Raw genomic sequence first — 26189 nt, 5'->3', positions numbered from 1 at the left:
TGAATGGCCTTGCAGCTCCAAAGCCTGGCTGCTCCCTCCCTGTGGAAGTCGGTGGAGTTAAGCTGCCAGTCTAGCTCCAGCCCCAAGCCATGTGGTGGGCACAAGGGGGCGTGGCTGGCGGGGGAGGCGTGGCCTCCCGGCGCTGCCCAATCAGAGGCGCTGCTTTGGCCCCTGGGCTAGAAAAGGCCCCGCCGGGAGACGCTTCCCATTCATTCTCCGCCGGCGTGAGGGCGAGGAGGGGAGCATGGCGCATGCGCGGCTCTTCCTGGCCGCTGCCCTCCTGACCTGGGGCCTGGCCCGAGGCTCCCGGGACCCGGAGGCAGGTCTCACCCGGGTCCGCAGGGGCTGGACCATGCCGGGCACGCTGTGGTGCGGGGCCGGGCACTCGGCGGGCAACTTCTCCGACCTGGGTGAGTGGCAGCGCGGCCCCGGGGACGGACTGCATGCCCTCGGGGTTCCCTGTCTCCAGAGAGGGGCCCTCGAGGGCATCGAGACCCTCCCAAAGCGTCTGCTGGGTGTCGGGGGGGGGGAGGGGGAGGGGCTCCTGAGCAGGTGCAGAGTGCCAATCCTCTCCCAACAACCATCAAAAGCTTCCAGACCAATCCATGCTGTGGAACCCTGGGAGTTGTAGTTTGCCAAAGGGCTCACCAACACCAGCACGCAGGCAGATCTTCCCTCCGCACCCTGTCCTGGCAGTTCATCATCTGAGCTCCTTGCTATGGAACCCTGGGAGGTGTAGTTTGCCAAGGACGGTGTCAAACTACAGGCAAACTACAACTCCCCGGGGTCCAGAGCACCGAGCTGGGGTCAAGCTGCATGGCTTCTGCGCCCCTTTGGGTTTCGATCTAGAGAACAAAGCCGGGTGCAAAATTATTATTATTAGTAGTAGTAGTAATAATAATAATAATAATTTTGCACCCGGCTTTGTTGTTAGTAATTATTAGTAATTTTTTTAAATAAATTTTTATTTTTTAAAACACAAAAAATACATACCGTAGACATACAAAACATTTACAATTCCCACCACCAACACGAGGATTGTTTTCTTTTTACATATTCGTTTCTTTATGAGACAATTTTTATATCTTTATCTTTATCCATTTCTAACCTATATACTATATAACATTTGTATCTTATTTCTTATGGCTTGATCTCCAGATTGATTCATGATATAGTTCTTTACCATTGTCCATCTTTCTTCCATTTCTCTTGTTCTATTTTCATTAGTTTTTACAACATTTAGTTTCACATTCATAATTTCAAATTCCATTTGCCCCACCATATATTGGTACCATTTATTTACTGTCCATTTTGATTTATCTTTCCACCCTAATACTATTACTGCTTGTGCACATTCAATTATTGCTTCTTTTATTTCCCTTTTATTTCAGTAATTATTAGTAATAATAATAACTAATAACAAAACAAATAATAATTCAAATATTTTCCTTCCTAATATGAATGCTGGAAGCAGGGTACAAAATGACTGAAAGTATAAAAGAAAAGCACAGACCGAGACTCAAAAGTAACAATATTAAATAATAATAAATTAATAATATTTAATAATAATAAAGCAATAATATTTAATGATAATAATAACAACGAAGTAATAATATTAATGATAATAATAATAAAGTAGTAATATTTAATGATAATAATAATAAAGCAATAATGTTTAATGATGATAATAATAATAATAATGTAATAATATTAATGATAATAATATCTCCCCCTGGGGGAGAAGAGCGGTATATAAATTAAATACATAAATAAATAATAAAGTAATAATATTTAATGATAATAATAATAATAAAGGAATAATATTAATGATAATACTATTATCTCCCCCTGGGGGAGAAGAGCGGTATATAAATTAAATACATACATAAATAATAAAGTAATAATATTTAATGATAATAATAATAATAAAGTAATAATATTAATGATAATACTATTATCTCCCCCTGGGGGAGAAGAGCGGTATATAAATTAAATAAATAAATAAATAATAAAGTAATACTATTTAATGATAATAATAATAATAATAAAGTAATAATATTAATGATACAGTAGAGTCTCACTTATCCAACATAAACGGGCCGGCAGAACATTGGATAAGCGAATATGTTGGATAATAAGGAGAGATTAAGGCGAAGCCTATTAAACACCAAATTAGGTTATGATTTTACAAATTAAGCACCAAAACATCACGTTATACAGCAAATTTGACAGAAAAATTAGTTCAATACGCAATAATGCTATGTAGTAATTACTCTATTTACGAATTTAGCACCAAAATATCACAATGTATTTAAAACTTTGACTACAGAAATGCGTTGGATAATCCAGAACGTTGGATAAGCGAATGTTGGCTAAGTGAGACTCTACTGTAATAATATTATCTCCCCCTGGGGGAGAAGAGCGGTATATAAATTAAATAAATAAAGTAATAATATTTAATAATAATAATAATAATAGAAGATGCATGGTTATTCTGTGGAACTCCCGGCCACTAGATGCAGCCATTGCCATTCATTTTCCTGTTTTGGAAGAGGGTGGGTTCAGCCAGTGACAAAAATCAAGCCTCCAGCGTCAGGCGCAGTCTGTCTTTCTAACTTCTCCACATCTCTCCCAGGCCTGGGCTTTGCCCTCTCGCTCATCGCCTCTAGAGAAGCAGGAGCTGAGCTTTGATCAGGATTTTATTTTTCTCCTGGAGACCCACCAATCGGAGTCGAGGAATGGATTTATTTTTCGGTCCTTTCTGGACCTGGGCGGGTGGCATTGAGCCCGCTTGGGTTGCCGCGGTGCATTAAACAGCCCAAGAGTCAGCAATCCCGGTGCCAGCTTGCCTTGGCCCTGGACGAGTTCCTTTTTTGCTGACGGAAACCCATTGGCCAATCCATGCTGAACCGACAGGGCCAATGCCAAGGTCTGGGGGGGGGGGGGGGGGGGTGCTCTGTGGTCCACTCCCCCCTCCCTTTGCTCTCTGGAGGTGGCCATGGGCACAAAATGGGCACAGGGCCAGGACACATCCTCCCCACCCATTCCTATGCAAATACATCACTATTATCATTAATATTATTATATTTTATTATTATTTATTATTGTATGTTTATTAATATTATTATAATATTTTATTATTATTTATTACTGTATATTTAGTAATGCTATTATTATATTTTATTATTGCATATTAATATTAGTTACTATATTATTATTGTATTGTTAATAATATTAAAGGGCCCCTGGTGGCACAGTGTGTCAAAGCGCTGAGCCTGGGTCCCAGATTCAAATCCCAAGAGCGGAATGAGTCAGCCCCAGCTCCTGCCAACCTAGCAGTTTCAAAACATGCAAATGTGAGTAGATCAATAGGTACCGCTCTGGCGGGAAGGTAATGGCGCTTCATGCAGTCATGCCAGCCACTTGACCTGGTGATGTCTATGGACAACGCTGGCTCTTTGGCTTAGAAATGGAGATGAGCACCAACCCCCAGAGTCGGACAAGACTAGACTTAACGTCAGGGGAAAACCTTTACCTTTACTTATTTAGTAATGTTGTTATTATATTTTATTATTTTATTAATATTAGTTACTATATTATTATTGTATATTTACTCATATTAATTATTATAATTTATTATTAATTATTGAATATATATTATTATTAATTATTATAATTTATTATTTATTGTTACTGTATATTTTATTATTATTATTATCATCTATCCTATATGTATGGATTTGGGACAGATCCATACATCCATGCCCTCTGTGTGCCACCCCAAAAAGGACACGTCCTGCTTCTCATAGGATGCCAGCTGCTGCCTCCAGCCCTTTGGGGTTCTGGGTGCGGGTCCCGGTTGCCCACCTCTCCCGTCTCCTTCCGTTGCAGGGGTTTTCCAAGGTCCGGACGTCTGCTGCCGCGAGCACGACCATTGCGAGGCGCAGATCCCTGCCCTGGGCTACCGGTACGGGAAGCGCAACCTCCGCCTGCACACCATCTCACACTGCGATTGCGACTCGCGGTGAGTACAGTTGGCTGGACTAGGAGGCCCAGCATCCCGACATGACCCTGGGGTGGCATGATGGGAGCGCTTGTCACCTGGGGGACCCCCCCGGAAGGGAGGGACACACCTGGCTGGGCCATGGGTGCCATCTCCAGCAACCGGGTTCCTCCCTTGCCAGGTTCCGGCGCTGCCTCATGAGCCTCAACGACGCCATCTCCAACCTGATTGGCGCCAGCTTCTTCAACCTCCTGGAAGTGCCCTGTTTTGTGCTGGAGGAGAGCGAGGAGTGCATCGAGTGGCACTGGTGGGGCGGGTGAGTGCCCCTTTGGGTCGGAAGGCTTTCCCGTTCTTCCGCCAGGGCAAGGCTGGGATTGGCGCCCGGCTGCAGGCGCCCTCTTTGCCTCGCTGATTCTGGCTGAGAGGGGCAGTGGGCGGCCTTGCCATGTGGTCCTTCCCTCCCCAGGTGCAAGGAGTACGGCCCCGTGCCCTTGGCTCACTTGGTCCAGCAGAGCCACTACCAACCCCCGGTGCCAACCACCCAGCAGCCCAGCCTTGCCACCCGGCCATCCCCACATGGAAGGCGTCGAGGGAAAGGCCGCAAGCGGAGGCCCCACTTGGAACCCGCTTCGGCTTCGGCTCCTGCTCTGACCCCGGCTCACTCCCAAGCCCATTGGCACCAACCCTCCCCGGCAGCCACAGCCTCAGGCCTGGCACCCAGACTGGGCACTCCGTTCCAAACAGACCAGTTGAAGACAACGACAGTGGGCATTTTGCCAACGGAAGCCTCTAAGGTCCAGAAAGAGGGGGCCTCCTTGGATGCTGGGAGACGTAGTTCTGCGATCATCCCTGGGAGCCGAGGTGAGTGTCTTTATTATTATTATTATTACAGCAGAGTCTCACTTATCCAACATAAACGGGCCGGCAGAAAGTTGGATAAGCAAAAATGTTGGATAATAAGGAGGGATTAAGGAAAAGCCTAGTAAACGTCAGATTACATTATAATTTTACAAATTAAGCACCAAAACATCTTGTTTTAGAACAAATTGACAGAAAAAAGCAGTTCAATACACAGCAATGTTATGTAGCAATTACTGTATTTACGAATTTAGCACCAAAACATTACAATGTATTAAACACATTGACTAGAATTGCATAAAATGAACTCACAGTAAAACATTGTCAAAAATTAAATCCGTTAAAAGTTCAGGTCTTGCTGCCCAGAGAAATAGCTGTGGATCCAGGTGGGAGGCAGACTGCAATGGATAATCCAGAACATTGGATGTTGGATAAGTGAGACTGTACTGTATTATTATTATTATATTATTTATTGTTATTTGATACACAACAAGATGAATACACAGCAAACAAGATCACTATGCTGGCTGGATCACATGTCAGATACCTCCCAAGTGTTTAGGACTATGTGATGTATTATTGTTATTATTATTATTATTATTATTATTATTATTATTATTATTATTATTATTAGTCTTGCTCGTCTCTCTAGACACAGCGCAAAGTTGCAGCTGCTACCGGCGCCTGGACCAGTGCCCTTACTGGATTGGGCCGCACGAGATCAAGTACCAGCTGCACAACATGGACTCCCGAACCCTCTTTCACTGCAATTGCACCCGCCGGTGAGCGTCTGCCATTGTTGCCAAGTCTCGTGCCAGGGCTGAGGAGTTTCAGGCCTCCCCAGGGGCCCCAAATGGGCAGGGTTTAGAATTTGGAACTCTGTGGCATCCGTCTCCAGGCAAGGACAAGCGATTACTGCCCGTTAGTCGCAGAGAGACTGCCCACCTCAGTCCGGTGGGCACCCTTCTAAGATAGGCCTGTTCTGATCTTGGTGCCCGTTTCCTCTCCTCCCAGGCTTGCCCGCTTCATGCGTCGGATGAAGGGCCTCAACGAAGTGGAAGGACAAGTCTTGTCTGACTACGTCTCCACCTCTTGCTTTGTCTTGGAGACGCCGCCGGAATGTCGGAACGGCCAGCAGCAGCAGCCCAAGTGAGTGCCAAGCGGCCGGGCAGGGTTGGCAGCGTTTGGTGCTAAGGCGGAGTTGGGAGAAAGCTAGGGAGTGGGCACCAGTGCCCGACAGTCCTTGGGAAGCCAGTGTGCCCCCGTCGCCTTTCCAGAGATGCCCACTGCAGAGAGAGTCTGATTATGTAGAACAGCCAAGTCTTCCAATGACCCTTTTAGTTGTTTTGGAGTGGCATTGGAGGAAAGTGCCCACCTTTGTTTGCTCTGCGTCCTGTTTGGCTTTCTCCATCTGTGCCTCTCTCTCTCCCTTCCAGTTGCATTGGCGTTGGCAGAGCCCGCCTGTCGCCCGCCCGGCACCTCACCAACCAGCTGACAGACAAACTGTGGGGCAGCTCCCTCAAGGTCAAGCGCCAGGAACAGCGGCCCCCGCACCGGCCCCTCCGGCTTTTCAGTAAATGCCGGCAGCTGGCGCGAGCTGCCCGCCATGTGGTGCCCCACCAAACCTAAGAAGCCGTCGTTGTTTCTTGGCTGGGGTGCCAATGTGGCAAACCCTGGCGCCTTCATGGACTGAGCCCCACAGGGAGCCCCCTTTGAGGGCCGCTGCAGCAGAACCCTTTTGCCCTGGCACTGGTGGGCACGCTAAGACAATCCCTTGTTGTGGACCAAGGGCTGCCCTCTCGAGATGGGCAGTCGTTGCTTCTTGGACTTGGTGAAAAAGAAGGGGGAGCACAAGCTGGGGAGGGAGGGAGGGAGGGAGGGAGGGGGGCGGCTTGGAAGTTGGAGAGCCGCCCGTCTCCAGAAAACCTCTCACTCCTTAGCCACCAGTTGCCCGCTGGTGGTGATGAGTGGGGCCTGGACCCATCTGCACGCGGGTGAAGGGGAAAGGACGGCAAGCAGACTTGGCATCCGGCAGCACTCCGTATGTATGTTGGACTACAACTCCCAAAGTAGGCTGCCACCCAGCTGGAGAGCCTTTCTATGCCCACCCTGGGGTGTCTTTTGGGGCATTTTGAGATGTTACAACCCTCGCCAGTCTGGCACAAATGGATCTGCGTGGCAATCATGGGAGTTGTAGTTCAGCAGCAGAAGTGGTGTGCTGTTCCCACTCTTCTTGCCGAAATCTCTTGCGTTGTTGTACTTTTCACTTCTGGTACGGAAAGCAGAGCGGGCACTCTGCCATGTGTGAATAATTTATTAGGAGGAGGTCGAATGGCTACCTTTTAGACAAGAGAACATTAAAAGCCTTTTTTGCACTGGGAGTGACGTGGTGTTTGAATGCTTTTGGGGGGGCAAAGAAACAAAGGGCACGCTGTCGAACCCATAAATGCAAAGGAGAGGAGTAGGAATCATCTGAATTATTACTATTATTATTTATTACTACTAATAATAATTACTATTATTAATAGTAATAATAATATTCCATCTTCCTCTCTTAAAGAAGACTCAAAGTGGCTGAATGATGCCAATATAAGGGATTATTTTTTTTGACATTGCGAAGGGTAACTTCTACCTCCTTGTGCCAGATGGCACACAAGAACAAGACGGGCCCACAGTTTTGTCAATGTTTTATTAGGTCAGGAGGGGAAAGAGAGGTCGGACAGATTGCATCAACTCTGAACTCGTCCCAGCGAAGGTCGAGGCTCTGTCAGTTGGGGGAGACCAGCCCCCCTCCTCCCCTCCCTCCCCCCCGGAACCCCCTTAGGAGCTTTCTCCTTCTCCTCCTCCTCTGTTCCAAGGCACCATGGCGCAGCTTTGACCCCCGGCTTCTTCTCCAACTCTCCCCTGATGCAGGAACCAGCCCTTTGCCACCCTTGGCCTGGCGCCAGTGACGTCTGCCAGCCTCCCTCTGGGAAGGGCCGTTGCGCCCGCTCCAGAGGGACACAGCTGTGCCACCCTTGCCCCAGCTGCTGCATCGTCCTCTTGGCATCGGAATGGGGCCTTCCCGCCTCCGACTCCATCTCCCTGCCTCCCATCCAGCAGACATGACTGGCATCCCCTTGGGGCTCTGTCCGCCGTCCTTTGTCATTTCCTTTGCTTTCTGGAGGAGGGGTGCCCTTTGCCACCCTCTCGACCCAAAAGGACGGGCAGGTGGCACTTGAGGGGGTGGATGGTGGGTAAGGAGGACTTCTGGGCAGAGGAGATCCGGTCAGCACGTTGGACAGTTGGCCAGGCGGGTGGTGTGGTGGCAGCAGGGCAAGAGAGAGATGGAGAAAGAGAGGCACGCGACCGAGCAGGGAAAGGGCAAGGTTGGCGAGAACACTGCAAGCGTAGTCGGGAGGGTTGGGCGAGGGCTTGGCCGCCGCGTTAGTATCCCACGGGGTCCCAGCCTTGGGGGCTCTGGGACCCAGCCTCCTGTGGTGAGGTGCCAAAGAGCGCCGCCAAGCTGGAGGTGGGGCTGGTGGGGCTCATCCGGCGGGCGGGCAAGGCCTGCTCGGCGCTCTCCCGCCGGTGCTGGAGGTGGTGGGCACCCATGACCTGGTCGAGGGTCTCCAGCCGCACGGCCGGCAGCAGGCCCAGGTTGCGGGGGTCGGCCCGAGCCAGGGGGCTGTCCTCGAAGCGCCAGGTGGCGGCGGTGCCCGCCGGGGACTTGGAGCGCCGGCGCCGCTGCTGCCGAGGGCTGTCCTTGGAGAACTGGATGCTGGGGATCTCGCCCTTGAGGCGGGTGGCGCTGCTCCGGCGGCGGGCCTGGGGCGAGGGGCTGCGGCTGGCGCCCTTCTCCCGGCTGGCTGGGCGCAGGATCAGGCCCTGGAACTTGGCCAGGCTGGGGCTGCGGCTGCGGTGGCGGCTCATCTTGCCCGGGCTGGGGCTGCGGGACTTGGGGCCCAGGAGCACCAGGGTGCTGTCATCCTCCTCCTCCTCTGACGTCGAGCTCGAACTGTCCGGCGGGCTACTGCCACTCGGGTCCAGCGAGGGCATCGAAATCTAAAGCGGGAAAGAAAGAAAGAAGCAGAGTCAGAGGGCTCTTTGGGGACAGCCATCCAGTCGTTGGCACCTCTTCGACAACACAATATCGAAACAGCCTCTAAAGGGCCAGAAGCGGGTATGTCGCCAGTGCAGCAAAATAAGCAATGCCACCCTCCCAAGTGAGCCTGGCTCTCAGCTCAGGCCCAATGCACTGACCTGGAAGGGCTCGGTCACCCCCACCATGCAGCTGTAGTTGTTGCTGTAGTAGCCCAAGATGTAGTCGCCCTTCCCTTTGGGCAGGGACTCCTCCGGGAAGAGTAACTGCAAAGGCCGAAAGAGACGTCAGTGCCGGGGGAGCCCAGTCCCAGGAGAAGGGGAGGGAGTCCCCGTCCCCCGGAAGGCCTGCCGAGAGGTCTCCCCACCTGGAATAGGTTGCTTTCCATGTCCTCCTGCTTGGCCCAGACGTAGGCCACGTAGTCCTTATAATGCCGGAAGCCCACCTGAAGAGGGAAGACGGAAGAGATGTCCCTATTTGGAAACGGGCTGGGTGCAGAGCAGAGTGGAGGGTGAGCCCTGGCACCCAGGGACATGGAGGAAAAGAGAAGGCTTCCTTTATAGATCTCTATCTCTCTATCTATCTATCTATCTATCTATCTATCTATCTATCTATCTATCTATCTATCTATCTATCTACTTATCTATCTATATTCTCCTTACTCGATAAAGGGCGATCCAGTCCCAGGAGCTGCGGTGGTAAGTGGGCGAAACCTTGTACCGGATCACCGCTTGCTCCGGTTTTGTCCATTCGTCAGCCACTTGGATCTCCACCAGTGGCACCTCGGCTCTGGAAGCAAACTGCCGGACAGACGGACGGACGGAAGGAAGGAAGGAAGGAAGGAAGGAAGGAAGGAAGGAAGGAAGGAAGGAAAAGGGGTGCACCAAAGAAGACCCAGTTTAGATTTCAAGATCAGATGGGATCTAGTGCTTGTAGTTAACAGTAAAGAAGCTATTATTATTATTATTATTATTATTATTATTATTATTATTATTATTATTATTATTATTATTACTATTATTACTATTATTACTATTTTTATTATTATTGTTATTACTATTTATTATTATTATTGCCACAACAACATTGTATGACACAGCAAACAAGATAGATATGCTGGATTTCATATCACAAAATCACAAGTAAAGCACATTATTATTATTATTATTATTATTACTACTACTACTATTATTACTATTTTTATTATTATTGCTATTATTACTATTTATTATTATTATTGCCACAACGACATTGTATGACACAGCAAACAAGATAGATATGCTGGATTTCGTATCACAAAATCACAAGTCGAGCACATTATTATTATTATTATTATTATTATTATTATTATTATTATTATTATTATTACTGTAAATCCTGCTTTTTGTCAGCCCAAGCAGACTCAAAGTGGCTAACACTAAAAAAAAAGCTCTACCCAAAGCAATACAAACCTTAAAATACAATCTGGCACAGGACTTCTTAAAAGCACATCACCAATTTAAAAACTTGCAACACTCCAGGAATCCCCTCCCACCTGATCTTGGAAGCTAAGCAGGGCCGGCCCTGGTTAGGACTTGGATGGGAGACGTCCGAGGAACACCAGCCTGAACGGTGGCCGCGGACTCACCTGGACGGCGAAGATGGAGACCACGGGCTTGTGGTCGCTGACAGTATACTCCATGTGGCTGCAATAGCAGAGCTGGGTGACGCCCAGGACCCCGCAGGCGACCCTGCCCGGGTGGTGGCTGCCGGAGCCGCCCGAGGCCTTGATCCTCCACAGGATGCGGTCCGTCCAGGCCGGCTTCCGCTTCTTGGCGCTGCGGACAAGCAGAGGTTGGGTCACCCTCTTACCCAAAGCGCACGCCTTGGGAAACCATCACTCCCAGGACTTTTCTCCGGGGACCTCTCCTTACCTGGTATCGTACATGTTGGTGCCAACGTCAAATTTGAAGGTCGGGGGGAAGTTCAGGGGCCCCTCTTGGAAGCCTTTCAAGATGGGCCAAGTGGTTTTAGCAATGTTGAGCTGCAACAGAGAGAAGGGAGAGACGTACGGGCATGGATGGGAGAAACTCAGGTCTGAGAGGGTTTCTGAGCCCAAACCAGAGACTTGGCAGTGCCATGCAAGCGCAGGCAAAGAATAATAATCTTAAGGCAACGGAAGATCTAGCCTCGCTTGCTCGCTTGTTTGCTTCTAGCTGGAAGTTGGCTGAGAAGCAGAGTGGAGGGTGAGACCTGGACCCTTTGCACAAAGCCAAGCTGCTTTGCGAGCCGCATCCAATAATAATAATAATAATAATAATAATAATAATAATAATAATAATAATAATAATAAAGTAATAATAATCTCAGAGCCAATGGTACAGAAAAGGTTTTGGAAATTGTAGCCTCCCCCTCACCTGGTCCTTCTCCCAGAGTTGATGGAGCATGTTGCTGTCGATGGCGTACTTCACAAAGCGGATGTCCAAGCTCTCGATGCGGAAGTTGAGGTCCCCAAACCAAAAGACGAGGCTGGCAGGGAGGCAAAAAGGAGTGGGTAAGGCTTGCCAGGGCGGCATGCATCTCGGAGGGAGGCCTGGCATCGCATGGATCTCGGGGGGGAATCGAGGTCAGGGCAGGACCGGCGGCTCTCCCAGCTGGCATCCCGCCCGCTCCCCGGCTGATCCCAAATGAACGGAGTGACTGGTGGGGTGGCAGCCGGCCAAGCGGGCAGATCAAGGCCCCCGGGCATCCCAAAGGTCAATGGCGGGATCCGTGCAAGCAGGCACGTGGATGCCCACCATGATCAAAGCGGCCTTTCCAAGACGTGGAGCAGATGGGAAGCGGAGCTCAAAGGGAGGGATTGGCACCGATCCTGCAGCAGGCAGTGATGCCGCCTGTGCCAAGGCGGGGACAATTCCGCTTAGGCTTTTAATCTGTGCAGGCATGGGCCAGCTTGGGCCCTCTTTCCAAGTGTTTTGAACTTCAACTCCCACCATTCCTGGCCTCAGGCTTCTTCCTTTTCCCCCCTCAGCCAAAGTTGGCCCATGCCTGCTTTAAGGTGTGAGCAAAAAGCCAGAGCCTTTGGGGAGAGATGCATGCCCGTGCCCCCAATGCCAGGTCAGACTCACTCGTGGTCCAGGATGCCAGTGGCCGAGGGCCCCTCGAATTGCTGGAGGTGGAGGATGGTAGTGAAGTCCTCCCGGCGTTGCTCGGCCTTCTCCATGTGGGCCGGAAGGTGGCAGTTGAGGAAGCACACCATGTGCCCAAAGATGGCCAGGCGCACACTCACCCCGCCCTTGTTGCCCTGCCGCGGAGAGGGAGAGACAAGGCCCGGTTGAGGGACAATAATAATAATATAATAATAATAATAGTAACAACTTTATTTTTATACCCGCCTCTATCTCCCCAAAGGGGACTCAGGGCGGCTTACATGGGGCCAAGCCTGAATGAAAACAATAGCAATATAAAACACAACAATAGACAAGAGAAAGGCACAGTTATAAATATTTAAACATTAGCCAATAAAAACAAATGACAAGAACTAATAAAAACATGGATTAAAATGGAGAGGTTGTAAAAGTAGACTGGGTATTATTATTACATATTGTAAACCCGAGGTGACTGATAAAGTGCTGCAAATTCTTGGAAGGCCTGGTTGAGGGACAAGGCCTGGTTGCCAAGCAGAAGCAAGGAAGACACTCTCCAGGGTCCCAAGTCTCACCTGTGTTGTCAACCACGCCTGACTCAGCTGGCACCAGGGCTTTGACTCGCCCGTGCCCTCAGGAGCACTCACCCAGTACCCGCCGAGTCCGGTCCTGGTGCAGTCGGTCTGGATATAGTGCAAGAAGGGCAGGTGGTAGTACTTGGCAAAGACCATCAGGATGACCCCTTGCATCCGCACCGTGCTCACCTGGAACGGGAAGAGGGCGGTGAGGGAAACAGGAAACCACAACTCCCAGCATCCTTGGAAAACGACAACTCCCAGCATCCCATCGCACTGAGTCAAGGCAAGGGTGGCTCAAATCTTGCAACGACAAGGAAGGGTGAAGACATTGGATGCAATTGCATTGAGCCCAAGGACAAACGAAGGGAGGCTGGCATATCGCAGCCCAATTTGGATTCCAGGATGGGAGGCCACCAGACACACGAGTGCCACGCCTCCGAGGGCAAAGCGGGCCGGCTCTCCTTCCTCCCAGCCCCAAGGAAGCACTCCCGTTGCCATGGCATCGCCGTGACGACGGGCGGGATGTTATCAGCAGCAGGCCGGCGGGTTTCTGAGGTCATCCCGGCACACTTGGCAACGCTCTGCCAGTTTCCAAAAGCCAGGGCAGGGACTCCACTTAGGGTCTCCATCCCATCCGAATTCCAAAGTGTGGGCACACCTGTTTCAAAGAGGTCCAGCCCCTGCCACCCTTGGGAAGCCTTAGGAAGGAGAGTGCCCCAAAAATGCCCCCAAAGAAGAACCAATGCTTTGGTTCAGTGGGCGTTTACGAAAGATGAAGGCAGCCAGCGGAAGTTTGTTTCCAAGTGTTTTGGACTTCAACTCCCACCATTCCTGGCCTCAGGCCCCTTTCTTTTCCCCCTCGGACCCAACCAAGAAGTCATGAAGTCATCCCTTTGACACCTGGGCCAACTTGGGCCCTCCCGCCGGGTGTTTTGGACTTCAACTCCCACCATCCCTTGCCAGTCCATCCTTTAGGTGCCGGGCGCATGGGGCGCCCAACAGCCCTGCCAGCAGGGTCCCTTCCTCTCCCTTCCCGCCTTCCGAGATGCTCACCAGGACAAAGTTAAAGGGGCTCAGGACCTCCATGAAGAGCTCGCTCCACTGGTCGGTGAAGAGGGCATCCTTCAGCCGCTTGTTGATCATGGAGTTCACCTCCTGCAGCCTGGCAAGACACACACAACCCCCCCTCAGCCGGGCCGGGAAAACAACGGGCACACAGGCCCCTTTCTCAACCGTTTGGCAGCCTTGTAAAAAAATAATCAGAATAATAATAATAATAAAAACATGTCAATTCCCAGCCCCACCGCCAAAGATCAGCACAGAGTCACACCCACGAGGCACATGTTTCAGACGCCCCCGATTTGGCATCCGCTTGGCAAAGAGATTGGTTGGGAGGCTGGTTTGTGGAGAAAGTGGAGGGTTGGATAATAAAAACTCCAACCCGGCACCTGCAGGTATTCAACGGTGAGGCTCTCGACACAACAAGGTCCTTTCCCTACTTATGCATTCATGCTCTCGGGTGCCAACAGAAAGATGCCCATGCCCAGACACGGACTATGTGTAAATGTAAAACTTCAAATGGGATCATGGCACATTTTTCCTGTCATCCCCCATGTCCCAAGATCCTTCTAAACTGACCGGCAAGGCTCGCCTGAGCATGCACGGAGAGCATTTTTCCCAGTAAGAACAGCTGAGGTTTGAGAAATGGGGCAGATGGCACCGGAGTGGGAAACGTCTTTGGAAGGCAACTGCGCAGACAGATGTTGAGATGAAAGATAGAAGGGAGGGTGGCACCCCCTTACCCGATGGCAATCATGTCCGTGTCGTTGGAGTCGCCCGTGTTGAGATGGAGGAGGGAGGTCACGTCGCTGGGGGGCATGGCGGTGCCAACGTTCCAGGAGACCACAGTGATCCTGCAAAGAAACACAAGGCATCGACAGTCAGCAAAATGGGAGAAGGAAGGAAATGCCTCTCTCTTTGGGGGGGGGGGGGGGGGGTGGCATACAACAGTGGTACCCAGCGGGCATCAGTGTAAACAAAGCTGGGCATACAGACAGCACAAATACCCAGGAACATGGGCATCGCCCCCAGGCATAGTGGCTCCCCATGGGCTTGGCATCTGTGCCCAACGAGGAGCAGGGCACAGACCCCAAGGCACACATGAGTGATCCTAGAAGTCATGGCAAGGATGGGCAGGAATAGGATACCCTCCCAAAGTCACTGGCAAGCCCTTGTCTTGGATGAGACTAGTAGGAACGCAGAAGAGGAAGACCCAAGACACATCTTTGGGCCCTGAACCGATACGAGGCCTCAAATGCCGCCGTTCCTGACGGCATGCCACCCCAAAGTAGGCCCCCTTTGCCACCTGAACTGACAGACGGAAACCCGTCGTACCCGTCAGTTCCTTTTCCCACCTCCCACGCCTGCCTCCAAGTCAACCGTCTGCATTGGAAGATATAGAGAAAAAAATGGCACACACACAATGCCAGGCCATTCACATTTTGCCGTTGTGCTGACCCAACCTGCACAAGACTCTCGGCTGCCGTCAGGGGCACAGAAGGGCTTCAAGCGCCATGCGGGTTTAGTTTGGGTCCCATAAGAGGGCACAGGCCCCTCTCGCCCTAGGCTTCCCCTTCAGCTTCCACTCCTTGCCCTTCCAACTCTCAGAGCCCCAAAGTGCCCCAAATGCCCCCGGCACATCTTGCCTTGGCACGGAAAATGGCGATCTGGAGTTAAGTGCGCTGATGGCATAAACAAGAGGTTCCAAATGGGCACAATGGATGGTACATTAGGCCCGAGTGCCTTTCAAGAGGCCATTCCGCTGTGCGTGCGTGCCTGCGTGTGTGTGGTTCAGAATCGAAGAAATGAAACAAGCGGGTGGCATTTACGGGGCAAATGGGTCGGGTTTCATTCAATAGCCAAGGCACGTTTCCTTCGCCCTGGACTATTTGCCTGGCACAAGAATACAGCGTGGTCCTCCCCTCTTGCAGGGGGTTTCGTGTCCGTTCCCTCCTCCTCCTCCTCCTTCCTTTTATCCAAATTAGAACGCTGCAGCACATCAGCGAAATGGCGCAAGTGCGTTCTCCACCCCCCCACCCCCCCAAAAAATATTTTGGAACAATTCAGATGATTCCAAACTGCCTTTTGAGGCTCAGTGTCACTTCAAAGAAACCAACTTCCTATTTTTTCACAAACCTGGGAAGAGACTTGAATCGTGCCCTAGAAATGCCAACAAAGAGCCCCCCTCTCTCCCACTCTAATTATCGGAAATGCCAGCCGCTCAGAAATGCCAGTAAGTGACACTGCAAGAATTCAAGCCCCTCCAGATGCAAAGAAGCAGCTCACTCCCTCACGTGCCATCCTTTTGACCTACCCTGTAGGGTCGTTGTAACGGCCACCGTGCCAAAGCAGGCCCAGGGCTTGCCCAATGGGATCTCGATGCCCGCTCTGACTCTGATTGCCCAAGCCTGGCAGAAGGGCTTCTCTCTCTCTCTCTCTCTCTCTCTCTCTCTCTCTCTCCCTTCAATTGCTTGGCAGGAGCCCCAGAGGAGATGCCAGCTGTGGGGAGCGCACTGGCGCTCGGGCGATAAATCCCAGGACATTAACGCAATTAAAGCGCACACCTCGGAAAGAGCCAGCTGGCACCGAGGGACAGGCAAAGGCTCACCTCTGGGGCTGGCCGAGTGGGCAAGGAGAGAGCGTGCCCACAGCATAAGGCTGGAGTGGGCATCTCTAGGGGCACCAGGGAGACAGCAAAAGGAAACCAAAGGCCAGGACTGGTTGGCGGTCCACTTGTGCAGTCAACCTGGGAGTCAGTGACCACGTGCCAAGATGTGCCCTTGGCAAAGTCTGGATGCTCCGTAGACCTTCACTTCGAAAGAGAAGCAGGCAGCAGATGGCACGGCATTCTCCCAAAGGGAAAACAATGGGCTTGCAGTGCCAACCATGGGATGGCAGCACCACTGTAGGGTTTTTAGTCACTCTTAGGGGCACTTTTCAAGTTGGCAAACCCACTTTGGGCATCAATTTCAGCGACTGGAGCGATTGGCACCAAGCCGGGCCCTTTCTTTGGCACCAGGCATTTCAGCACCATGGAGAGGGCCTTTGGTTTTGCGTGTGTGGCACCTTGGAGAGCACCCCAAAGCCATCCAAAACTGGGCAGCACCTTTGGCCTTGCTTTGAGCGCCTAGGCTTTATAGTTCGGACGAAAAGCCAAAGCGGATTCAGTGCCAGGGGTGCCACTTGTCAGCACTTGGCACATTCTCAATAGAAACAGGCAGGGCCTCAAAACCAGGAGAGAACGCGACCTGTTTCCTTGTGGCACTGGTGACAAAGATCTACCAGGACGGGATTGTCCAAGGGCTCCCTCCCTCTCCCTCTCCCTCTCCCTCCCTCTCTCTCTCTCTCTCTCCCCGGAGGATCCTTCCAGGCTCTCTTACATAAGGCCCTGGCAGCCCTTCGCCATCCATCAACGGCCTTCATGGGAACTTACTTAGGAGTAAGTACCGAGACGTTTATTGCCTCGGTCAGGACGGCAGCCAAGTGCAAGGGCAAAGCGGGCCGAGAGCCAAGATCCTGTCAGAGTTGGGATGCTGAACAGGGGCAGGCCTGGCTGGGACTCGGATGGGAAACCACTGAGGAAGGAAAGAAGGAAAGAAGGAAGGAAGGAAATCCATGGGCTTGCCCTAAGTCAACCGGACACTCGCACTGATATTAAAGAGTGCAAGAACTTCACATTCACAAAACACATCTACAATTGTTTTGTCTGCCAGTAATCGTCATGGATACGGCCATGGGACTTGTAGTTTGGGAAAGTCCTTGAAAGGCCGCCCTGGAGAGCTCAGTCCTCTTTGGTGCAACATTGGAAGCTCCTTAGGCACGCCAGGTTCCTCAGCCAAACAACAAAGCCCAGCATCCAACCAGGGATAGGGAAGTGGGTGAAAGTGCCAACAAGGATGCCAGGCAAGTATACGGCTTGCGCCCCACCCTCCTGCCCAAGACAAGAGGCACGGCTCACCGGAACTCGTTCTCAGGCTTGGCCGGGGCCTTGGCGAGGGGCGCCAGGAAGCGCTCCTTGCTGTGCTGGAAGTTGCCCCTGAGGTCCTGGGACTTGGGCGAGTGGCGCACGCGGGCAGAGACCACTTCCTCCGACTCGGCCTTGGTGAGCAGGGAGGCCTTGGAGGTGGCGGCCCTCCCGGTGCAAAGGTACTCGCTGGAGACGGCCTTGGGCAAGGAGGGCGGGCGCTGGGCCGAGGCCGAGCGGCTCAGGCAGATGTGGTCGCTGGACTCGGCTTTGGGCAGCAGCGAGTCTTTGCGTTCCGAGGCCAGGACGCCCGAGGAAACCGGCTCCAAGGGGCACCGCTCTGGCAGCACGCCCCGGATGGGTGACTGGCTGAGATTCATGGAGGAGAGGGACGAGCTGCCCGAAGCCGGGGACAAAGGGCGCAGCTCCACGGGCGAGCGCAAGGTCGGGGTGCCATAGGCCGGGGTGGCCCCCTCGGGCGGCGTCCGGCTGATGTCCAAAGAGAGCGGCGGGTTGGCGCGACCCGGGGAGCGCTCCTGGTGCGAGCTCTCTGCCTGGGCCCGCGGGCTGAAAGCGTCAAAGAGGGAGTCGGGCCGAGACACGCTGGGCACGGAGCCCCCGGGATACAGCGCATGGTTGGAGCCCTCCGGCTGGAAGCGCCCGTCTGAGGAGAACTGGTTGGAGCCCGGCGAGAAGAGCACCGGCGAGGCCAAGCCGCTGATGCTGCCACGTGGCGAGACGGGCTGGGAGCCCACGGGGGAGGTCGGGTCTTGGTCCACGTTGGCGCGGGGGCTCGACTCCATCTGGGCAGAAGGGAGACAGGCGAGATCAAGTTCAGGGCAGCCGTGCCCGCATCAGCAGTCAAAACCCTGAGCCAATGTGTGTGCTCACCCCTCACAACAGAGAATGGGTGCCCATGCCCAAGTTGGGGAGTCAACCCGAGCCACGGTACCACCCTCATGCTGGCTCTGTGCCAAGCTGGGCACCCTGGTACTTTGCCTCCCACCCCCAGGCAGTCTCCCCCTGGCATGGCAAGGCCCCAACCCTCCTGCCAACCCGGTACCAGGATCCATCCCATCTGAAAGCATTCAAAGTCTTCATCAGAGGTGTCACTTTCCATGCCGCCATGCCCAGGATTTCCTGGTCGGCAGCCCTGTCCATCCTCCAACGGCCGTGGAACCTTGGCACCGGAGGTTCTCTGCCCTTTGGAAGGAAGGGGCTGGCGCTTGGCGGGCAGATCCAAGACCCACCCGGGCCCTTTGGGGGCAAAGGGAGGAGGTGCCAACACAGAAGGGATCCTCCCGGGACCCAAAGGGGCCTTGCTGGCCAATCTTCCCAAGAAGACCCCTTCCTGCCCCAGTTTGCTTTCTCTCAGTCACAGAGGGCATCCTTTTGTCCTTCCCCACTGCGCCAGCCGTCCTGCTCCGGTGCCCTTCACGGCCTCCTTCTCCCACTTGGCTGAGCACAGGGCATCCCTTTCCCCTTCCCCGTGGCAAGCCTCGGCCTCTTCCTCTCCCACCTGGGCACACCTCAATGCCCTCCCGGTGCCACTCTCGCAGGGCCTCTTCCGGGGGAGGGACGGGCACAGACAACAGCCGGCGGCAGGCAAGCCTGGCACTTGCTTTCCCCAATGCCAGTGAGGGGGAGGCGCTGCCTCGGTTGTGCCAGACGCAACCTGAGAAGCCCTGGGCACCCGGCTCAGGTGGCAGACGAGGGCAGCCGGGCCCAATGGGAGGCGAAGGGCACGGAGGGCCAAGGAGAGGAGACCCTGGGGTGGAGTGGCCACAAAGATGGGAAGCGCCTCAAGGGCATCAAGTCCAACCCACTCACCCACCCCCCCCTGCCCTGATGCCAAGGCTTAGAATAATAATAATAATAATAATAATAATAATAATAATAATAATAATAATAATAATGTTATTTCTTCTCCCAGAATAGCCTGGTGGGGATGTTGGGTGGCTAATGCTACCCATTCTGTCTAGCAAAGGACGCTGGGACTCGGGAGTCCAACCACTTCTTAGGTTTCACCCACAGTGCCAACTTGTGCCACCCTCCAGGTTGATCTAGGGGCTGCTGGGGTCTGTAGTCCCAAAAGAAGCAGGGGCGGGACATGGCATGCAGGCAGTGGGACTGCAACAGCCAGCCTCCCCAGGGCACGGCCGGCTGGGAGTTGTAGTCCACGCGCATCCGATGGGGGAGGGAGGATTGGTCCCTGGGTGTCGAACTACAACTCCCAACGGCCGCTAAGGCTGGGAGTTGTAGTCCACCTCCCCGATGCCCTGCTGGGGAGACTGAGGCCAGGGGGAGAGCGCGCCCTCCCAGAGGTGCCTGTGGTGCCCCCAACCCTGCCTCACCTTCCTGTGTCCCTCGGGGGCCCCGGAAGAGGCGGCTCGGGGTGTCCGGGGATGGCCATGCCTCCGGCTCCGGCTGCTGGACAGCGGCTCCATCCTTCTCCTCCTTCCTTCGCTGCTCCTGGTCCTGATGATGATGCCGCTGCTGCTGCTGCTGCTGCCGGGGAGGCGCTGGCGTCATCCGCTCCCCCCCCCCCCCCCCAGGATTTAAAGGCACAGCCGCCCCACAGACTGGCACTCCTCCTCCTCCTTGGCATCTCTCATCTTGTCTCCCCTGCTGCGCAAGGTGCTAGTCCTCAGAAAGAAAAGGCAGCAGTGGCTTCCTCTTCCTTCTCTTCTTCCTCTTCCTCCTCCTCTTCCTCCCCCTTGTGCCGGCAGGACTGCTGACCTGAAGGTTGTCGGTTCGAATCCAACCCGGGGAGAGCGCCAATGAGCTCCCTCTGTCAGCTCCAGCTCCATGCGGCGACATGAGAGAAGCCTCCCCCAAGGATGGTCGAAACATCAGAAACTTCCGGGCAACGTCCCCTGGGCAACGTCCTTGCAGACAGCCAATGTTCTCACACCAGAAGCGACTTGCCATTTCTCATGTCGCTCCTGACACGGGGAAAAATAATAATGATGATGATAATAATAACAATAATAATAATTCCACCTCTTCCTCCTCTTCTTCACTATTATAATAAATAGTTATTATTATAAACATGTTATTATAATAAAGATTTATTATAAATAATAATATACTATTATTCTAATAAATATTTAGTCATATTAATTATTATTAATAATGTATTATTATAAATATTTATTATTAATAATAATTAATAATAATGTATTATAAATATTTAATATTATTAATTATTAATAATTTATTTATATTATTATAATAAGTAAACAATGATGGGATGGAGGAATTGAGAGAAATAAAATACAGTAATAATACAAGCAATCATCATACGTCCATGCTTTTTGTTGGTTCCCCACGATGCCGTGGCGATGCCCGGTTGCCATGGGGCACCATGTTGCCCGGGTTTCGTTTCCGGAAAAGGGGCGCCCCACCACGGGAAAGGCCGGGATGCGCCCACGCGTGTGCCCACCCGGGGCGAACCGTGACTCAGAGCCAAGAGTGCCCCCCGCTGGCATCCCCCCGCCTGGCACTGCCAAGGCCCCCCCACCACGCTCTCTCTCCTTTTTTCTCATGACTCATCCCTTTTTGCTTTTCTTGTCTTGCTTTTTTGGTTGGCTGCCAAGCCGGGAGTCCTGATGGGGTTTATTATTATCCCTGTTATTATTAGACAGCGAGCGCTCGCTCGGCATCCATGGAGGCCGGGGGGGGGGGGGGGCAGCCAAGAGGGGCCAACGCGGACCCATATGGGCTGAAAGGGGCTCCCAAAGCAGTTGGAATCTTATAGCAGCAAGGAGAGGCTGGCAATAAACGAGTTATTATTAATAATAATTTCTTGTGCATTATTATTAATAATAATTTATTGTATATTGTTATTATTATTCATTTATTGTATATTATTATTTTTATTATTATGGCCTAAATATGTCATACAATATAATACTAATCATAATACAGTAAGGTAGCTCCCAGGACTCCCCCAAATAATAGGGCTCTGGGAAGCTTTTTTTTTTTAACTGTAAATTCCAGAATCTACAGCACCCATTATCCCCAGGGAATGACAGGCTCTGACTCTCATGATCCCCAAGGAAGGGATAGGGCCTCTAGATCCTATCGCCCCCAAGAAACAGGCCTCCTTGCACTCTAGAGCCCATCGCCCCCAGGAAACGGCCAGGGAAGACTCTCGATCCCATTATCCCCAAGGAAGGGGGTCAGGAAAAAAGAGTCCTCCTTGGCTCTAGATCCCATCATCCCCAGGGAAAAGGACAGGAAGGATTCTGGATCCCATCACATCCATGAAAGGGGCCAGGAAAGACTCTCGATCCCATTATCCCCAAGGAAGGGGGTCAGGAAAAAAGAGTCCTCCTTGGCTCTAGATCCCATCATCCCCAGGGAAAAGGACAGGAAAGACTCTGGATTCCATCATCTCCAAGGAAGGGGTCAAGCCAGAGGCCTCATAGACTCTAGAGCCCATCATCTCCAAGGAAGGGGTCAGGAAAGAAGCCTCCTTGACTCCTATCCCATCACCCTCAGGAAAGGGGCCTCCTGGGACTCCCATCGCATCCATGAAAGGGGCCAGGGAAGACTCTAGATCCCATCATCTCCAGGGAAAAGGTCAGGAAAGACTCTGGGTTCCATCATGCCCAAGGAAGGGGCCAGGCAAGGGGCCTCCTTGACTCTAGAGCCCATCATCTCCAGGGAGGGGTCAGGAGAGAAGCCTCTTCCATCATCCCCAGGAAAGGAAGGCTCCAGGAAGGACTCTAGCTCCCATCAGGCCCAGGGAAGAGGCCAGGAGAGCCCAGCATCCCGCCAGCCAGCCAGCCAGGAGCGCCTCCTCCGGGGCGTTGGGGTCCCGGGAAAGAGGAGCCCTCTCCTGGGCCCCGCCCCTTCTGGCCGAGGCCCCGCCCCACGGACGTGGCATCTCTTCCGAGGCTGTGGGAGGCTCCTGCCTGGGCTTGGGAGGCGCAGAGCCCATCATCCGCCCGCCTGCCGAGGAGCGCCATGGCCGCGCGGGTCGCTCTCCGGCTGCTGCCCGTGCTGCTCCTGGCGGGGCCGGGGCCCCTGCTCGGCGCCTTCCAGCTCCACCCGGCCCGCCTGGAGGGCTTGGCCCGAGGGAAAGTCGAGGTGAGACCCCGGTCGCCCGCCCAGCCAGCCAGCCACCCGCTCGCTCTTCGCGCTTCCGAGCGCCAGGATTGGGCCCGGCCCGGCCCGCTCCCTTTGCCGCCCTCCAGTGGCCACCTCGGGAATTGCGCCTTTCAGCCGCTCAGCCAGAGACGCTGCCAGAATAGGCGCCTCTTTCCCGCCATCATGTGGCCACGTCGGGAATTGCACCGCTTGGGGAGATTTTCATAGGAGAAATCAGTACAGTAGAGTCTCACTTATCCAAGCTAAACGGGCCGGCAGGAGCTTGGATAAGCGAATATCCAAGCGATTAAGGAAAAGCCTATTAAACATCAAATTGGGTTATGATTTTACAAATTAAGCACCAAAACATCATGTTATAAAACAAATTTGACAGAAAAAGCAGTTCAATACGCAGTAATGTTATCTTGTAAGTACTGTATTTACGAATTTAGCACCAAAATATCATGATATATTGAAAACATTGACTACAAAAATGGCTTGGATAATCCAGAAACTTGGATAAACGATGTTTGGATTAGTGAGACTCTATAGTGTATTTACTATATCAGTGCAGTAGAGTCTCACTTATCCAAGCCTCGCTTATCCAAGGTTCTGGATTATCCAAGCCATTTTTGTAGTCAATGTTTTCAAATTATTGCGATATTTTGGTGCTAAATTCGTAAATACAGTACTTACAGCATAACATTACTCCGTATTGAACTACTTTTTCTGTCAAATTTGTTGTATAACATGATGTTTTGGTGCTTAATTTGTGAAATCATAACCTAATTGGATGTTTAATAGGCTTTTCCTTAATCCCTTGGATATTTGCTTATCCAAGGTTCTGCTGGCCCATTTAGCTTGGTTAAAAGAGACTCTACTGTATTACTATATTACAATATTATTATATTGTATTATTATTAGTATTGTATTGTATTCCATTTTAATATTATTATCAATATTATCTGTATATGCAATATATTATACTATGAGCCTAGCACAATATTAATACTGTACATGGCTATACTGTACGATACCACTAGATTGCAAGATTATTCGTAATAGGACATGTAATATAGTAATAGGACATTATAATTCTATTCTGAATGTTATTAGGTTCCTTTCATCGGGGTATTTTAATCTAATGATTTTATCCTATATTGCTGCTAGTCCCCCCCCCCCCCCCCACCTTTGAAGTTCACTGAATGGCATTGGTGGTTGTTTGATATTATTACTGTTGTAGAAACCTTTGTTTTAACTTCTGTTTTATCATCTTCTTGTGTTTTAAACTGTGTATATTGTTAATGTATTTGCGCTGTTACTTTTGTAACATTGTGAGCCGCCCCGAGTCCCCATGAGGAGATGGTGGCGGGGTATAAATAAAGTTTTATTATTATTATTATTATTATTATTATTATTATTATTATTATTATTATATACCATAATATACAAGTAAATTGTTATCTATTATATAGTACTATATTATTATACCATACACTACCAGTATATTATACTATATCATAAGTTGTAGTATATGGAATATATATTATTACATTATATAATATTATATATATGTTTTGTTGGAGTGCAGCTCCCAGCATCCCCTGGAGGAGCTGAGGACTCCTTTTGCATTGCAACTTCTGTGGACATACTGGAGCATGTGCAGCATGCTTTCTGGGAAACTGGGGAAACCTGGGCCTGGCCTCCCTTGCCGGGCTGTTGTGAAGCCGCTGCCTGCAAGGGCAAAAGAGAATTGGAGGGGAAATAGGCCTTCTGGGGAGGGTGCCAGGTTGACACTGCCATCCTTGTGCCCTCGGGCAGCAGCTGCTCCAAACATGTACGTTATGGGCGTTGTCACATTTACTGCCAGGGTGAGGCGGCCATAAAATGATAGGTTCCGGGATGGCCAAAGAAAGGAAGGGGAGCCCTTTAGTGCTGGGCCTCGGGCAGCACCAGGCCTTGGGTCGACCCTATGTCTCAGGGCTCCACAATTCATACAGAGGCCAAACAGAGCCTCCAGGTTTAGGCACAGTCTACCTGCCAATGCCAGTTGCTGGAGGATGTGCCCTGTATGCCGTTGCTTACCTCGAGCAACGTTTGCTCCGTCCTGAGAATCCTCTTTGGAAGCCAGGGATAGGCCTTGCACCATTCTCAGAATGTGTTTGGATTTAATGGCTTTTTAAATGAATGCAACTCAATAAAGGGGGTGTGCAGTCCGGGACAAAAGGGTTTTTAATGGCATTTCCCCACTTTCTGCCCCCAGAGCTGCCGCGGATGACGACTGAACCGCCTGAAAGAGGTACGTTTCCCCGTTCCTTCTCCGGAAACCTTGCTTCCTTGAGTCTCCCATGCAAGTCCCAACCAGGCCTGGCCCTGCTCCACTGCCTGTGGGGGAGTTCAGCCCCTCTTGACGCAGCAGGAACCCACCCGCTGGCCTTGCCACCTTCTACCCGTGACGGTTGCCTCTTTTCTTTTCCAGGTGAAGGCCTTCATCACGGAAGACCTCCCTCTGTAGTATCCTTTGGCTAGGGCACCCTCACTATGGGGTGGGGAAGGGGGCCCAGAGGGACACTCTACCCAACTCCAAAGGCATGGGCACCTGAGGCCGTTGCCGCAAGAGAGGCCGGCAACTAGAGTCCCTTTGCCAAGCGCTGCCCTCCTTGCCCACCTCCTTAACCCTCTCGCTCAGCCACAACCTGGTCATGAAGCACCTGCCCGGATCCGACCCCGAACTCGTGCTGCTCAGTTTCCAGTACAAAGAACTGGAGGTAGGCACGGGTGGGACTGGCGCTGCGCCCTTGTGGCACCGTTGCCCTTCTGGTCTGGGATCGAGACGCTGAACGTGAACCCTTTGCTGGAGGGACGGCCTTGAGTCCCGCCACTTTGTTTTCCAGCGCATCCCGCTCAGTGACATGACCCGGGAAGAGATCAACCATCTGGTCCAAGAGCTGGGCTTCTACCGCAAGGAGGCGCCCGATGCCCCCGTGCCCAAAGAGTACCAGCTCTCACCAGCTCGGCCGGACACACAGGCAACCAAGGCCAAGGCGGAGGGGAAAGGAGCGGCCGGCAACGAACTGTAGCCGTGAGGTTTCTCACGGGACAGTTTTCCCCCGCTGCTGTGCTCCACGTTCACGGGACAGGATGAAGCCCTCGGACGAAAGCTCTTGCCGCCGAGGGTGGATAGACAGCGTCCCTTTGGGCACCAGAGCATGGCATGCTGGGTCCCCCAAACCCCAAAAATCCAGAAATAAAGTCTATTTTCATCCATCAGGCTCCGTGTTGTGGCAAACCATGGGGAAATGTGTGTGTGGCATTCTTATCTAGGGGGCAGTGCCCATATTTTGCCCCCCGCTGTGGGGAGATAGAGAAAAGGGGACTAAATAGCCTGGGAATAAGATGGTTCCAGAAGATGGTTGGCAGGGAA

General features: G+C 51.9%; 3 protein-coding genes across 5 annotated transcripts; 2 read left to right on the top strand and 1 right to left on the bottom strand.

Annotated features, from left to right (window-relative positions):
* The first annotated feature begins 202 nt into the window (after positions 1 to 202).
* pla2g3 (phospholipase A2 group III) lies at positions 203 to 7242 on the top strand. Its single transcript, XM_016997075.2, has 7 exons — positions 203 to 410; positions 3892 to 4024; positions 4185 to 4319; positions 4470 to 4864; positions 5514 to 5643; positions 5876 to 6010; positions 6298 to 7242. Exons 1-7 carry the CDS (start codon positions 245 to 247, stop codon positions 6488 to 6490), a joined length of 1287 nt encoding a protein of 428 aa, XP_016852564.1. The 5' UTR covers positions 203 to 244; the 3' UTR covers positions 6491 to 7242.
* A 291-nt stretch (positions 7243 to 7533) lies between these two features.
* On the bottom strand, positions 7534 to 22463 carry inpp5j (inositol polyphosphate-5-phosphatase J). 3 transcript variants are annotated; one of them, XM_062958332.1, is made up of 14 exons: positions 20975 to 22463; positions 20023 to 20613; positions 17663 to 18471; positions 14448 to 14558; positions 13699 to 13807; positions 12715 to 12831; positions 12050 to 12225; positions 11339 to 11450; positions 10856 to 10965; positions 10570 to 10759; positions 9605 to 9742; positions 9310 to 9387; positions 9104 to 9208; positions 7534 to 8905 (listed from the first exon to the last, which is right to left on the bottom strand). In XM_062958332.1, the coding sequence occupies exons 2-14, from the start codon at positions 20113 to 20115 to the stop codon at positions 8288 to 8290; spliced, it is 2766 nt and encodes a 921-aa protein (XP_062814402.1). In that variant the 5' UTR covers positions 20116 to 20613; positions 20975 to 22463; the 3' UTR covers positions 7534 to 8287. The 3 variants fall into 3 exon arrangements, with proteins under 3 accessions (XP_062814402.1, XP_008118008.1, XP_062814403.1); XM_008119801.2 differs by having other exon boundaries at positions 20023 to 22463; XM_062958333.1 differs by lacking the exons at positions 17663 to 18471; positions 20023 to 20613; positions 20975 to 22463 and adding an exon at positions 17138 to 17274.
* Positions 22464 to 22540: 77 nt separating this feature from the next.
* On the top strand, positions 22541 to 26035 carry selenom (selenoprotein M). The gene is made up of 5 exons (XM_008119800.3): positions 22541 to 22765; positions 25029 to 25064; positions 25245 to 25279; positions 25455 to 25533; positions 25660 to 26035. The coding sequence occupies exons 1-5, from the start codon at positions 22643 to 22645 to the stop codon at positions 25843 to 25845; spliced, it is 459 nt and encodes a 152-aa protein (XP_008118007.2). The 5' UTR covers positions 22541 to 22642; the 3' UTR covers positions 25846 to 26035.
* The last annotated feature ends 154 nt before the right edge of the window (positions 26036 to 26189 follow it).

Source organism: Anolis carolinensis, chromosome X, assembly GCF_035594765.1.
Source record: "Anolis carolinensis isolate JA03-04 chromosome X, rAnoCar3.1.pri, whole genome shotgun sequence".
Lineage (NCBI taxonomy): Eukaryota > Metazoa > Chordata > Lepidosauria > Squamata > Dactyloidae > Anolis > Anolis carolinensis.
Note: the sequence above shows the minus strand (reverse complement) of the source record. Positions and strands in the feature narration are given on the sequence as shown.

Excerpts from the sequence above, each read along its gene's own strand:
- pla2g3 (XM_016997075.2), top strand. The coding sequence starts at position 245 with ATGGCGCATGCGCGGCTCTTCCTGGCCGCTGCCCTCCTGACCTGGGGC. Across the intron at positions 4,025-4,184 it reads CACTGCGATTGCGACTCGCG|GTTCCGGCGCTGCCTCATGA; the intron begins GTGAGTACAGTT and ends CTCCCTTGCCAG. Across the intron at positions 4,320-4,469 it reads GAGTGGCACTGGTGGGGCGG|GTGCAAGGAGTACGGCCCCG; the intron begins GTGAGTGCCCCT and ends TTCCCTCCCCAG.
- inpp5j (XM_008119801.2), bottom strand. The coding sequence starts at position 20,115 with ATGGAGCCGCTGTCCAGCAGCCGGAGCCGGAGGCATGGCCATCCCCGG. Across the intron at positions 10,966-11,338 it reads AACTCTGGGAGAAGGACCAG|CTCAACATTGCTAAAACCAC; the intron begins GTGAGGGGGAGG and ends TCTCTGTTGCAG. Across the intron at positions 8,906-9,103 it reads GGGTGACCGAGCCCTTCCAG|ATTTCGATGCCCTCGCTGGA; the intron begins GTCAGTGCATTG and ends TTCCCGCTTTAG.